Source organism: Bombyx mori, chromosome 21 (assembly GCF_030269925.1).
Source record: "Bombyx mori chromosome 21, ASM3026992v2".
NCBI classification, from domain to species: domain Eukaryota; kingdom Metazoa; phylum Arthropoda; class Insecta; order Lepidoptera; family Bombycidae; genus Bombyx; species Bombyx mori.
In genome coordinates this window covers 4,725,570-4,740,076 of record NC_085127.1, presented here as the reverse complement: position 1 = coordinate 4,740,076, position 14,507 = coordinate 4,725,570, and the positions used below count along the sequence as shown (strand labels likewise).

The 14,507-nt window shown below is 36.9% G+C and overlaps 1 protein-coding gene and 1 long non-coding RNA gene across 4 annotated transcripts in view; one reads left to right on the top strand and one right to left on the bottom strand.

The window, feature by feature from the left end:
- The window catches only part of LOC101744951 (bumetanide-sensitive sodium-(potassium)-chloride cotransporter), a 55,393-nt gene extending 46,529 nt beyond the window's left edge, over positions 1-8,864 (top strand). For all 3 annotated transcript variants that reach the window (XM_021350223.3, XM_021350222.3, XM_004929566.5), the window contains 7 exons: positions 1,066-1,307; positions 1,897-2,114; positions 2,863-3,044; positions 4,167-4,324; positions 5,149-5,291; positions 6,918-7,051; positions 8,588-8,864. In XM_021350223.3, the coding sequence (XP_021205898.2) occupies positions 1,066-1,307; positions 1,897-2,114; positions 2,863-3,044; positions 4,167-4,324; positions 5,149-5,291; positions 6,918-7,051; positions 8,588-8,701 (1,191 nt within the window). In that variant the 3' untranslated portion in view covers positions 8,702-8,864. The remainder of the gene's footprint in view (positions 1-1,065; positions 1,308-1,896; positions 2,115-2,862; positions 3,045-4,166; positions 4,325-5,148; positions 5,292-6,917; positions 7,052-8,587) is intronic.
- Positions 8,865-10,604: 1,740 nt separating this feature from the next.
- On the bottom strand, positions 10,605-14,426 carry LOC119630118 (uncharacterized). Its single transcript, XR_005245919.2, has 2 exons — positions 14,288-14,426; positions 10,605-14,045 (listed from the first exon to the last, which is right to left on the bottom strand). It is a non-coding gene; the product is annotated as an uncharacterized LOC119630118 (long non-coding RNA).
- Between the last annotated feature and the right edge of the window lie 81 nt (positions 14,427-14,507).

The window sequence follows — 14,507 nt, the reverse complement described above, 5'->3', positions numbered from 1 at the left end:
TAGAAAATAAAGTTTAATAAATTTGAATTAAAAATCTTGTAAGAAAAAATGATTTTATTGTAGTATTGTAAAAGCGTATTTTGTTAGTTTTTTTTAAACTATTATTTCTTTTCTTGTGAACGATGCAGATGAGCAGTCTGTCCCGTGTGCGATGGATCCTCATTTTTTATGAGATATCTATACGAATATTACAAATGTGAATGTTTCGGTATTTCTTTTACTCGATTCACGCAAAAATGACTGAACAGACTCGGGTGAAATTTTGCATAGTAATAGCTTACAACCTAGATACTTTTTACCATAACTTTTCAACATACAGATTAATTTTATCATAGTCAATGATATGACCCGGACAACGTCGCTGCTGTATTTAATACGAGTATGTTGGTATCGACTGGCAGTTTGTAGAACCGGAGTAATACTAATAGCTCTTCAACCGGGAATATACAATGTGTTTGATTTTTGCGATCGCGAGACAATTATATGATAAAATTCACTCCCCGAATTCACGGCTTAAGGCATTACGAATAGCTGAAAAAATCTTACATTATTAGTTAACGAGCTCTTACCATGTTTTCCGCATCGATAGATAGAAGCGAAAACTTAAAAAAACATGTGTGCAATTCACACATGGCAGAAGTGAAACCTTCAAAAATTCTGGCTTCAAGATAAGGAGATGAATGTATAATAAAATTTCGAGAAGAGTATAATTGTAGGTTTTAGTCATGATCACAGTGATACAAAGGTTGATAACTATTTTTAATTTTATTCGTATATATTACATAGATTTATTCACAATGTATTAAGTACGAAGCAGAATACAAAGAGAAACACGAATATAACATACATCGTATAGTTGTTCACACGGAGTAGATAAATAAGGTTCTATTCCGTGGTTGTTCCTATCTCATTTTCTGCCACGTTATATCTTATGGATTTATGTGTTTGTCTCTTTTTATCGTCGCTTTTTTGTTTCATCGACTTTCGAATCACAATGATGCTAAAAAACTTTTCACATTAATAATTCGTAAAAAAAAACTTTTGAAAATATGATTCTGTGTTCAGGAAAAACTGTCATACAAGGTGTGCTCAGCGCGAGCTCGTGCAGATAACGAATGGCTGCAAGAGAGGAAAGTGCGCGCCTTCTGTTCGCTAGTGCACGGATTCAACTTTGAACAAGGAGCACGAGCCCTGATACAGGCGACCGGCGTCGGCAAACTGGCGCCCAACGTGTTACTCATGGGCTACAAGTCAGATTGGACAACAGCTTCGGCCGAAGACCTCGTTGCTTATTTCAATGTGTTACAGTAAGTCCTACGTTTGCTTAGTGTAGTGGTTGTATTTAACCTCATTTATGAAATAAAAAACCGATGAATAGTTTTTCACATTCTGTGAAAAATTCGTAAACAAAAAATTTCAAGAAATATTCATTCTTTACCAAATACTTTTCTGGTAATTCTGGTAAGGGTCTTCTTTTTAATTTAACATTACTATTAAATTCTATATCTTTTCTTTTGTTAATATTGCTTAATACGAAATTAAAATTGTCACTTTTTACTACTTTATTATTCTCTTTAGATAAGATATTATTACAATATTTAACGGCACATATAACATAATAGTTTAGGTTTGTATTTACACGCTGTTTATCAAAGATCTTTTTTTTTTCTCCTACTTAAGCTGACAGTCTTGAGAGGCTGTTTCAGCGTAACCTTAGCTAGTAGGTTAGCTCATAAGCCTCAAACCGGAGCTAACACTGACCCTAGCAAGAGCCGTGCTTCGCAGAATCTACCACCGGATCGGAAACGCGACCCATTGAGAAGATCCGGCGAGAAACTCAGTGGGCCTAAAGATCTGATTTAATAAGTCGAAATTTGAAACTGTTCTATTCGTTAGCACGGCGTTCGAGAACCGTCTGGCCGTCGCTATAGTCCGTGTGCGCGGCGGGCTGGACTACGGCGCGGCGGGGGGTGGGGAAGAGGGCGCGGGGTCGCTGACCGTCACGTCGAGCGGTTCGGGCGAGCTACACGTGCGCCGCTCAGACGCGCTCATCATGCACGCGGACTCAGACCTCGACATCCACACCGACTCCTCCGCCAAGAACAATCTTTCCAGTTAGTATTCGGAATTCAAAGCAATCGTTGTGTGCTCAGTGCGAGTTTTTTAACGCTCTCGATAGCATAAAAGTTAACCCAATTTTGTATGCAGTTAGAACAGCCCCCCTAAAGGCAAACGTAGGCAAACGATCCATTCCATACAAATATGAGCTAACTTTTACGCTATCGAGAACGTTAAAAAACTCGCACTAAGCACACTGAACTAAGAACGAATACAATATTCAGTTAAGCGGAAAACAATGCTCACTTGTATGCATCACGTAGTTTGTTTAAGGCGAATAGTGACGACCACAGAAAAAAACAAAATATTTCTGTGGTGACGACACATGCTCCGTCCTTCTCGCACACATCACGTGTTCACGAGATTGAAATGCACTGATAATTTTCCGTCAGTTTTGTCAATAATGTGACCTATTGAGTGAAGTCGTTGTGGCCTAAAAGTATAAGACGTCCGGTGTATTCGTATCTATGCACCGGTGTTCGAATCCCGCGGGCGGGTACCAATTTTTCCAATGAAATACGCACTTAACAAATGTTCATGATTGACTTCCACGGGGAGGGAATAACATCGTGTAATAAAAATCATATGAATCAATCAATCAATTAGAACTCATATCTCAAGTTGGGTGGCGGCATTGACATTGTAGGTGCTTATGGGCTCCAGTAACCACTTAACACCAGGTGGGCTGGGAGCTCGTCCACCCATCTAAGCAATAAAAAATAAACCTCTTTGTTTTTTCAACAGATATTTTAACACTGTCCACTTCGCGATCGTTCACAATAACTGATGCCAAAGACATAAAAGATAAGAAAAAGAAAGACAAAAGGCCCACCGACATGCATCGTCAGATCATCTACAACGCGGCGAACGGAATTGAACTGTCTAAAGATCAATTAACTCAGATGTCAATATTTAAACGGAAACAGGTAGGTAATTCATGGCTGCTTTTATTATCTTAATAGTAAACGAACAATATTAACATACAATGAAGTTCTATATAGTCTATTAAAGTTAACAATTGATAGATATAACAATTTAAACACAATGACTCATCAAGAGACATCCGAGTATTGATATATTTGTCATTGCCGATAAAAATCAACAGAAAATGGAGACTTATTGTTAATATTTTTAATGAAACTACTTTGGCTGCAGTAACTATATTGAATATGAATTTATTATCTGAATCCGTAGATCGCAACGCATATAATATATTGTATTATAACGGTTAACATGTTTGAAAACTAAAGGTGCGCGATTGTGACCCTTTTTTTTTTAATAAGCAAAGGCTGCGTTATTTCAAAGTGCGTTAAGATTTCCGCCAAGAAAGACATAGCCGGAATTAAAAACATTCTAACCAAAACAAATAAAAAAACTATTTGCCAGTAGAATTTTCAAATGTAGACGAATAACACTTTAGTCGTCCATGGTTACGAAAACTATAAATTATTGGAAACATTGGAAATAATAAAATAAAATCCAAAGAAAATACTACATAACTATATAATAAATATCTACAAAATAGAAATCTGAGTAACATGCCATCTTATACTTATCATAACACTTCACATACAATTTTACGATAATATGGGGCTACTCATATGTCACACGTCCTTACGGATCCATCAGATCCAATAACCCTTGCATTAGACATCTTTAGCTCTAACAGTAACCGTACTCGTCGAACTCGGCAAAGAGTTCGACGTGCAACCTAACCTAAATATCAGCCCGCTGAGTTTCTCGCCGGATCTTCTCAGCGGGTCGCAATTCCGATCCGATAGTAGATTCATTCGCGAAACAGCTACTCTTGAGTTGTTTGGTCTCCTTTGGAGGTGCTCGGGTAGCTGTTAGCAAATCCCAATCCTCCTGTTGAGCCCTTGCTCGCCCACCTGCCCTGGTAAAACTGGAAAGGCCTCCGGGCCACCAGTAATCTCTCAAACATAAAAAATACAGATATGTCAATCCGTGTGCATTTCTATGTGCAAAGATATTTCTCCAATTATCGTATCTGACCACAATGAGGAGGAATAAAATCTTTGCCTTTATAGGAATCCGGGACGGTGGACGTGTGGTGGCTATACGACGACGGCGGCCTCACAATCCTGCTCCCGTACATCATCTCGCAACGATCCGCCTGGGGGAACTGCAAACTTCGTATATTCGCACTCGCTAACCGACTCAACGAAATGGAGCTCGAAGAAAGAAAGTGAGTGGTTCCTTTATTCGACCAGTTGGAGTCAGTGCACGATAAGTCGTCGCGGCCTAAAGGATAAGACGTCCAGTGCATTCGTATCTAGCGATGCATTGGTGTTCGAATCCTGCAGGGGGGTACCAATTTTTCTAATCAAATACGTGCTTAATAAATGTTCACGATTGACTTCCACGGTGAAGGAATAACATCGTGTAATGAAAATCAAACCCGCAAAATTATAATTTGCATAATTACTGGTAGGACGTCTTGTGAGTCCGCGCGGGTAGGTACAACCACCCTGCTTATTCTCCTGCGAAGCAGTAATGCGTTTCGGTTTGGAGGGTGGGGCAGCCGTTGTAATTATACTGAGACCTTGGAACTCATATCTCAACGTGGGTGGCGGCATTTACGTAATAGATGTCTATGGGCTCCTGTAACCTCTTAACACCAGGTGGGCTGTGAGCTCGTCTATCAATGTATTCAATGAAAAAAAGTTTTAGTTGTCCAGTCGTCTTGTTCATGACTTACAGTACCAAGACTGACCGGTCGATGATAATCCTTCGTGCGATGGTCCTGTCATTAGATTAGAATTAATTTCAAAAAGAAAAAAAATAAAGTGTAATGTTTAATTTGAAAAGAATAAGACGGTGAGACTACAACTACGGACGGATGTATTCTGTATCTTATTCACAGGTTATTTAGGATCATTCGGTTAAATGAAAACCAGTTATATATTACAATTTAATTTTAAAAGATGTAATTAAAATTTTCCACTCCGTAGTTACCGATATTTCCTTCATAAAGCACAGTTTTTTATTTTAAATTCTGTTGATTTTCAGTATGGCCAATTTACTGTCGAAGTTCCGGATTGACTATTCGTCGTTGACAATGGTCCAAGACATAACGGAACCTCCGCAAGCAGAGACCAAAGCGCTCTTCGATGAGACCATAAAGAAATTTACAAGTGATTCTGCTGCCCCAGGTAAAGGCCAGCTTAAAACCCTACATTCTTTAATAACGCTTCAAAGGGCTAATAGAAATAGCCCATATCTGCATTTTACGGTCATAATAGAATTCACCAGCTAAATCTGGACCCAATTACGTCATTAACAGTGAGTTTTCAATTTCACTTTCCATAATTTTTTACAACCCTGGAATAACCCCCCCCCCCATATTAATTAGGAAACTGTAGGAAATCCTTTCTTCGAATTTATGTTCAACAGGTAGGTACATCATTAACAGCCTATTTATATCCACTGTTGGTTATAGGCCTTTCCCAAGTCACGCCACGGACCCCATCTTGGGCCTCTCTCTCATCTCCATCCACTGCCACTGCCTTGCTCCATCCTGTTACTGGGCGTACGTTTATCAGTCAGCGGAACTCCGTCCGGTCACCGTCCTCGTCGAACCCTTCGCTTGCGACGAAGGGCTCGACGAGCGAATTAACCCATAGACACAGCCCACTGAGTTTCTCGCCGGATCTTCTCAGTGGGTCGCGATCCGGTGGTAGATTCTGCGAAGCACTGCTCTTGCTAGGGTCAGTGTTAGCATCACTCCGCTTTGAGCCCCATGAGCTCACCTACTAGTTAAGGTTACGCTGAAACAGCCTCTCAAGGCTATCAGCTTAGGTAGGAAAAAAAAAAGGAACTCCAGAACTCGTCTACCCCAACGGACATCTGTCCTGTGACAGATATGATCGGCCAATTGCTACTTCAGCTTGCTTATACATTGAGCTATGTCGGTTACTCTGATTCTTTGGCGAATGACTTCGTTCCAGATACGATCCCTTAGAGAAATACCGAGTATAGCTCGTTCCGTTACTCGCTGAGCGACTTCAAGCTTTCGAACCAATACCCAATTAATGTAATGAAAGGCTGAAATATTACTGGTTTGAAATCATATGATTATATTTATCGAATTAAATAGGACAAATATATGGATTCTATCACCACACATTGACCCAAGCTTTAATCGACAATTATTATTATTACATTTCATCCTTTATAACAAAAAAAAAGTTATTTATTTCACATTACGTACTACAACATATAAAAAATGCAATCACTTTGTTATTCTAATAACTGAATCATTACAACATCATTTCAATGACTAGTTAATCGCAACACTAGCGTATGAGTGCATTATCTATGCGCAACACTAAGTACATCAAATACTAATTGATAAGATAAGATAATATTTATTGATAAGACTCGTGCATCGTCTGCCCTAAATTAATGGTACTCCGGAAACCAACTGCCAACATTTAAAAGAAACCGTATTGTGAATCTTTTTCGATACTTATGTACTCGTCGCGATACGGAAAACGAAAAAAAAATTGCGCAGTTGAGATATTTCTTTAGTTAATAGTAGTTTATTTATTTTTTATTTATTTATTTATGTACACACAGAAAAGAGGACATAATACAGAGTAATAGGAAAATTATGTACAAAGGCACTGCCTCCTGTGAACAGTTAATGAAATGGACACTCAACTGGAATTGCCAAGTAAATAAAAACATCACTAAAAATTCCTCGAGCGCTTCCAATTATCATTAATCCCCGCAACATTATTGTCTCAAAGGAAAACTAAAGAAAAACTTTATTGCAGAGTGTCGTATTAGCGAGACGGAGTTGACGACGCTATCCGGTAAGACGAATAGGCAGCTGCGACTGAGGGAGCTTTTACTCGCCAACTCAAGGGACTCGAGGCTCATCGTTATGTCGCTACCCATGCCCAGAAAGGTGAGTCATGCGCATGCGCTGTTTATAACAAGGTACTGATAACAGCAAACATCGCGGACGTTAGGGAGACTCATGCAAAAAGCCACCCTTGAAACAAACTTTAACTATAAGTACAATAATAAAAATATAAACTTACTAGCTGTACCAGTCCGCTTCACTGGGCATTTAAAATTAACATTATTATTTCTCCCCCCCACAAAGATTCTCATCATTAACGCCCCCGCAACTGGTGTAGGGAGTCCAACACTCATATAAATATTAGCCTATCCATTAAGTACATGTATTTTCTACATGGATACCAAGTTTCAATCGGATGCATGGTTCAGTAGTTATAACGGAACATCCGTAAAAACTGTAGATTTATATATTAGTATAGATGATATATGCTAGTACTACTACTAACACTTTACCCAAGTAATTGGAATGGAGACCGCGTCCCTCAGAATGATTCGGTGGCATTATTTAGTATTTTTATTGAATAGTAGTGTGAAGAAGCGAGATAAACACTTTTTGCCACATTGTGGAAAGCGGCTTACAGAGTCCATGGACATCACAATGTGAACGCCACTATCCTACCTTGAGACACGAGGCCGAAGCCTGAATTGTATTGGACAGGGAGTGTCTCAACCCTCAATCCGGAACGCATTCACTGCTTGAGGACTATGGGCACCATTAACACGTATGCCATCTAAATTTTGGCCCACTGAGTTTCTCGCCGGATTTTCTCAGTGGGACGCATTTCCGATCTGGTGGTAGATTCTGGGAAGCATTGCCCTTGCTAGGGCCAGTGTTAGCAAAACACCCGGTTTGAGCCCCGTGAGCTCACCTACACTTCAAGGAAAAGCTGAAATAGTCAATCAAGGTTATCAGCACAGGTAGAAAAAAAAAACATTTTTTGATATTGCTACAGATGCTACATAATTATTACTCGTATACATAATATATAGTATTTCTTTCGGTTTTCGGGCGTGACTACATAATCAAAACTGCTTTTCGGTCTAAGCTCGCACTGTTTTTAATAACTAAGTTTATATAATTTCGAATTCTTTACAGTTTTTTTGGTCACGACCAAATGTGTTATTGTATCGAATATTATGGTAACTCGAAAACATCGGAAATAATAAAATGATAACTAAAAAACGCGTGATTAAACCATAAAAGTAGTATGTAGTACTCTTTGTTTATTACTATATCCTATTCTATGTTTTACTTAGGCCGTTAAATTAGTTTTAATTATTTAAACATATCGACGCTTGAAAGGCAAATGTGACTAAGCGACAATGCGTGAACTTTACAGTAGACTAATTTAAAGTTGAAATACCTGAAAAAAATTCTATTTTAACGAATCTAGCTGTAGGATTGAAATGATTTTAATAGACCTAGAAATATATTTTTTTTGCTCATCGAATATGGTTATTGCCTATCATTTATGTACAAAGCAGTTATTGTCGCTTAGTCACGTTTGCCTTTCAAGCGTCGATATGTAGTTAATATGTTTGTTATTACCTATATCCTATCCTATGTTTTACTTACCAGGGCTCCGTGTCAGCGCCGCTGTACATGGCGTGGCTAGAGATGATGAGTCGTGACCTGCCGCCGATGCTCTTCGTACGAGGGAACCACACTTCAGTGCTCACGTTCTATTCTTGATTTCAATTTGTTATAATTTAAACACATGTTTGTTTTTGCTGTTATATTCCAATATGGCGACCGTCAATTGAACAACGAGCATGAAGAGCGGAATTATTTTGGCATCATACGATTATTGTTAGTTAAATAATTAGATGAATTAAAAATGTAAAAGTAGTCGAAATTCATTTATTTGTTTCGAAAAGTAACTAAAAGTATGGACTGTTTTTCTAAAATCCACCATTACTTAAATGTTTCATGGCCATAAAATTTACGAGGAACAAGCCTATACTGAAATTTAATTATTGAATATCGAATTGGAATACTTTAATTATTAATAATTCAACTTACGAGTTCAGGCATTTAAATGTAAGGCTAAAATATATTTTTGTAGCTTTTTTATTTATGTACATGTTTAATTAGGAAAATAGATGAAAGAGAGTGTTGATGAAAACACTGTTTCAAAGATTATGTACCTAAGGCTAGTTAGTCCCAGTGATGGACAATATTGTTTTTAATATATTCAGTATTCTTTGGTAGTATTAATTTAATATTATTTATTGAGTTTAATTTAGTACGTGCGAAAGAACTTCTTGTGATTTTTGTTACTATGATTTTCTTTATTATGATTAAGTACCGCCACTTTAAAAACAACGCAAGATTTTTGTAATTTTCGTTGTCAAAACTTGTGAGCTGATTTAATATGTTGTCTGACATGAAATGACTTCAAACACACCGTAATTACGGTAGATTTACCATATTTTTTCTAATTCTTTCATCTACCGCAAATATGTTCTATAGCCACATTCTACAGTAATTTCGGTCGCCTCCTAAATTTCTAGAATTCTGGAAATAAATTAAATTAATTATTTTTATTAATTATTAGATTTCTGGAATTACTAAACTTAATACTTAATTTACTACTAGCATGTAATCAAATTAGTTTAATATTACTATTTTGTTACGACAACACTATAATGGGGAATTCTGGTTTCTGGAATACTGGGAATGAATTTCATTACAACTTTTGACAACGAAAATTATATATCTGTGACTGAAAAAAAAGACCAAGATTTTGAAACTCAATGTTAAGTTACTATCTCATATAGCTCACACGACTCTTGAAGTCCAGCAGACTATAGATGATGATTGGTGGCACTTTCGAAATTATATCCAACAAAACAAGTGCATCGTGTATCGCAAATAAAAACCAAAGAAGAGTAATGGCCATTCTTGAATTTGTCACGTTGTATGTTAGGAATGCTATGCCACATTCAAACGCTGAATGTGAACGTATTTTTAGTGAGACTACTGACTTGAAGACAAAGAAAAGGTCAGTGGAAAAAATCAGTTGTCCACAAAATCTATTGCTGGTTCACGCAACAGATTATTAAGATATAGCTGTGTTAATTTCCATGCCTTTATATAAAAACGGATCTGCAGCAATTTTACTTGATTTAAATGAGATACTTAATTATTTTAATGTATTTGGAAAATACACATTTCAGGTTTATTGAATAATTTTATCAATAAAAGGTTACCATAATATTTATTTTATCCTACGGTATTAGAGTTGCATCTACCGTATTTTTAGGCTAGCAACACCGTAATGTTTATAGAAATAGTTGGGAGACACTATAGACTAGTATAGACAATGTTCTATTGACTCCTACTATCATAGTTACAGGCGTAGAGGGCCACTGAACCATGCTTGTATCTCTTGTATCTTTTATCTTTTAGTTTTATCTGGAGCTATAATTTATAATAGTATCGAGTATTAGCATAAGAAATCCTTGATTGACTCGATTGTATTGTGTTTAACACGATCCACACACTAGGAACTATGTCTGTATCGCAGTGTATAATTCCCCGAAAAATGATTTGTTTATTTGTTTTTGGCACGAAATGACAATTAAATAGCGGATTAGTAAATGATTTTATAACATTTTTAATTACAAAGAATGTAATTTTTAACAAGGTACATACCTACTTAATTTCAACGTACTTAAACTATTTGAAAAACATACTTAACTTAATAATAACTTAATAATTTAAATATTTTTAATTATACTAAATCTAATGCGTAGATTAGACAAATACCATATGAACAAGATTACTAATTATAATAAATAAATAATTCGAACCATCGATAAACTTTTTGACTTGATCAAATTATTTTCTCTAAGTTTAGTTGTAAGAAATAATAACGTAATTTTAATTTCACTTCACTTGCTTTTCTTTATAATAATAGTACATTAGTTCCGTAATCTCATGTAATGTATATTAAAAAGTCTTAGTATCATCAGAATTATCATGAAAATTTTGACTGTGACATCGGATAATTATACGAAGTATTATTTATAATTAATCTAGTGAGTGTGTATTATGTTATGATAAAAAGTTCGATTTAATAAACAATGTTAAAAATTACTGGCAAGAGTGAATTAGAGCTTGTGGATTAATGTAGAAATGAACTAGCAGTGGAAAATAATTATGATTAGTAACTATTAAAATTGATTTTAATATCTTTAAAATTAAATAAAAACGCACACAAAATTGTCTTGTCGATTAGAGAATAATGGCGGCGGGAAGCGAGAAGATTTTTCAAAAAGAGCTCCTTTAAAAAAGGTGAATAGTATAAAAGAGCCACCTAGTGAGGACTGCGGAGACTAATATTCGGTTGCAGCGACATCTACAGTACAAGACTAAAACTAAAGCAAAAAAATACGAGAGTTGCACATCTATCTTAAAAAAGCTTAATTATTATGTGCATAATTTATGGGGGAACCGGTGAAAAATCAGGTGAATCGTTCAACTAATCAGTGCGCACTTTGCGATTCGTCATACGCAAAATCACGATTTGGCGGCTGGATATTGATCAGTTTATAAATCTACGAAGTTTTAGTGTTGGCTCACAATTTATCGACAGCTTATAACCTCACTAGATTAATAATAATTGTAAACTTTTTTTTTTTTGCTTAGATGGGTTGACGAGCTCACAACCCACCTGGTGTTAAGTGGTTACTGGAGCCCATAGGCATCTACAGCGTAAATGCGCCACCCACCTTGACATAGAAGTTCTAAGGTGTCAGTATACTCGTAGTTGTAACGGCTGCCCCACCCTTCAGACCGAAACGCATTACTGCTTCACTGCAGAAATAGGCAGGGTGGTGGTACCTACCGGCGCGGGCTCACAAGAGGTTCTACTTACCACGTAAAATTTCGTAAAATTATCTGATGACAACTGCAAATAATTGTAGCTTTAGAATAATAAGAGCACCACCTAAATTGGCAGCACGCCGAAGCCGAATTCGGCAAAAGTTCTGTTGTAAGAACAATTGTTTTTATTTCATTCTTAGCTTTTACACACACATTTACACACTATAGTATAGTAGAACTAACTGTATAATATATTTTGTGATATTATTTTCTGTACAATTTAATTTTTAAATCATTAAAATTTTGTAGCTAACTATTTTTGTCTTTAATTATAAACGTTTATGATTTTATTAGATCTTTTTTTAAATAAATTTCAAAAGAAAAAAGAATTGCGGTTTTTTTTAACATTTGTTTTTTTAACACGAGTCAAATTTTTTTTAGAGTACCGGGGCCTCATTTTGTTATTCCCTGCATAGGTGGACGAGCTCATAGCCCATCTGGTGTTGAGTGGCCACTGGAGCCCATACACATTAATAACATAAACGCCGCCATCCACCTTGACACAAGAGTTCTAAATCTCAGTTTTTACAGTACAACGGCTGCCCCACCCTTCAAACCAAACGCATTACTGCTTTACGGCAGAAATAAGCAGGATGGTGCTACTTACTCGTGCGAGCTCACAAAATGCTCTATCACCAATAATTACGTAATTTTTTTTTGAAGTCAAACTTCTAATTCTACTTCCAACAAGGTTGCGTTAAACGTTTAACGCTACCATGGACTAGAAAGAGACCGAGCGAGAGTGAATGAGTGGCACTCGAACGCATGCTCGTAGTATAACTGTTACAGGCCAGGGCGAGCGTTAGCAACGAGTAGCGTCCAATAATTTAATGAGGTATTTTAAAAATATATTTAATATAAATTTTTTATCTATAATTTAAAATATAATATAAATTTTGATAATGTCGCATCTCTTATACACAGCATTTCCTATTACAAGAGCAATCCGATTTATGGATGAAAAATGAAGAAAACCACAATACTACATATCGAATAAGAAGTTTCACTTCATTCACGTGCACCAAGTTGCACGCGCACAATTATTATTTTTTTTGGGTATTTTTTTTATTACTCGATGTTATTTCTTCACCATGGAAGGAATTCGTGAACAGTTTTAAGCACATATTTCATCAAAAAGATTGGTACCTGCTAGCACGATTCGAACACCGGCCCAGTCGCATTGATGGATATCAATGTATACCGGGCGTCTATTAAGAGTATGTGCTTAAGAAACTAATTTAAATTTAACATTAATGTTACTTATTATCAAAGTATGGTCGACGTACTTTTTAAAATCTACACGTGTATTCTATTTCAAGTTCTTTGCCCTGCAGACCGTGTATTACCATATCGTACTATGAACGCAATAGGCACAGAAAAAAAAACGACAAAAATTATTACTGTGCCCTAGAACCGTGTCAATAGCTTATCTTACCCGTATACAAAGCGGGCGTTGACCGTATAAATTTTGGCTTTTTTTATATGATCCCACCCGTGCTGTAGATACTACAGGTCCGTATAATGGATTATACTCCTGGTTTATCTTTCATTTGGTTAAGGTTCTCGTCTCAAATTCACGGGTTCAAGTTCTCAGTAGTAGGACGCGTGAATTTTGACTATTCAAAAGGCAATTTGGTTGGAACGTTGATCTTGCCTGGCTGTAACGCTGTTGACAGCTGGCGCATAACACGAACCTCGATAGTACGAAGGATTATTCGGCCTCCTTACAGTGATTTCGCAGGGTTCAAGCGAGCCTTAAATAGTACTAAGACCGTGGCCACTTGCGATTTTCCACAAACTACGGTGACCTCTTATTATATGAGCCGTAGGATTGTTTGTCGCACACAGCGAAATATTATTATTCTCTTCGATCTAATAAGTACAACATGCAACAGATTTAGTCCGTGAAGGAACGTACTAGTGGCCGTTGTGTTTAGTTAAAAATACAATATTTTTTTACATAGTTTTTACATATATACGGCTTCGGTTACGATACGGTATAATAGGCAAACACCTTTATATGAAAAGCGACAATTTTTTTAACGTGTGAATATGGTGAGTCGGTAGGCAGCGGCTTGGCTCTGCCCCTGGCATTGCCGACGTCCACTCCACCAACCACTCACCATCAGGTGGGGCGTATGCTCGTCTGCAAGGGCAATAAAAAATAATTGGAAATGCACGTTTTACAGTGGATTATGGGGGAGGCGTCTGAGCATTTAGATTGTTTATTAATTCTTTATTGTTTTAGATATTCATAGATTCTTATTGATCTCATAAGCGAATCAAGGAACCATATGAGGACTAAACTATTGGCGACACAACCAGTTTAAAAAAATTTAAATCGTTAAGCGATGACACCATAGTACTACTTATGGGAGAGAAACTTACGCAGTCGCCGCGCCGGCGTGTTCCATCGAGTAATGTAAACAAAACATAAAACCGTGACACAAGCGATTTGTACGCGTATAATTGATTGTCTTACGCGTACCACAATCGGTAGATCCCTGGCCGGTCTATTTAATTCACCTCTTAGTTCGGGACTGCGTGACACTGCGGGGGTCAGAGTGGTTCTCGTTAAATTGGCGACGAAGTTGAGGGTAACCGCCAA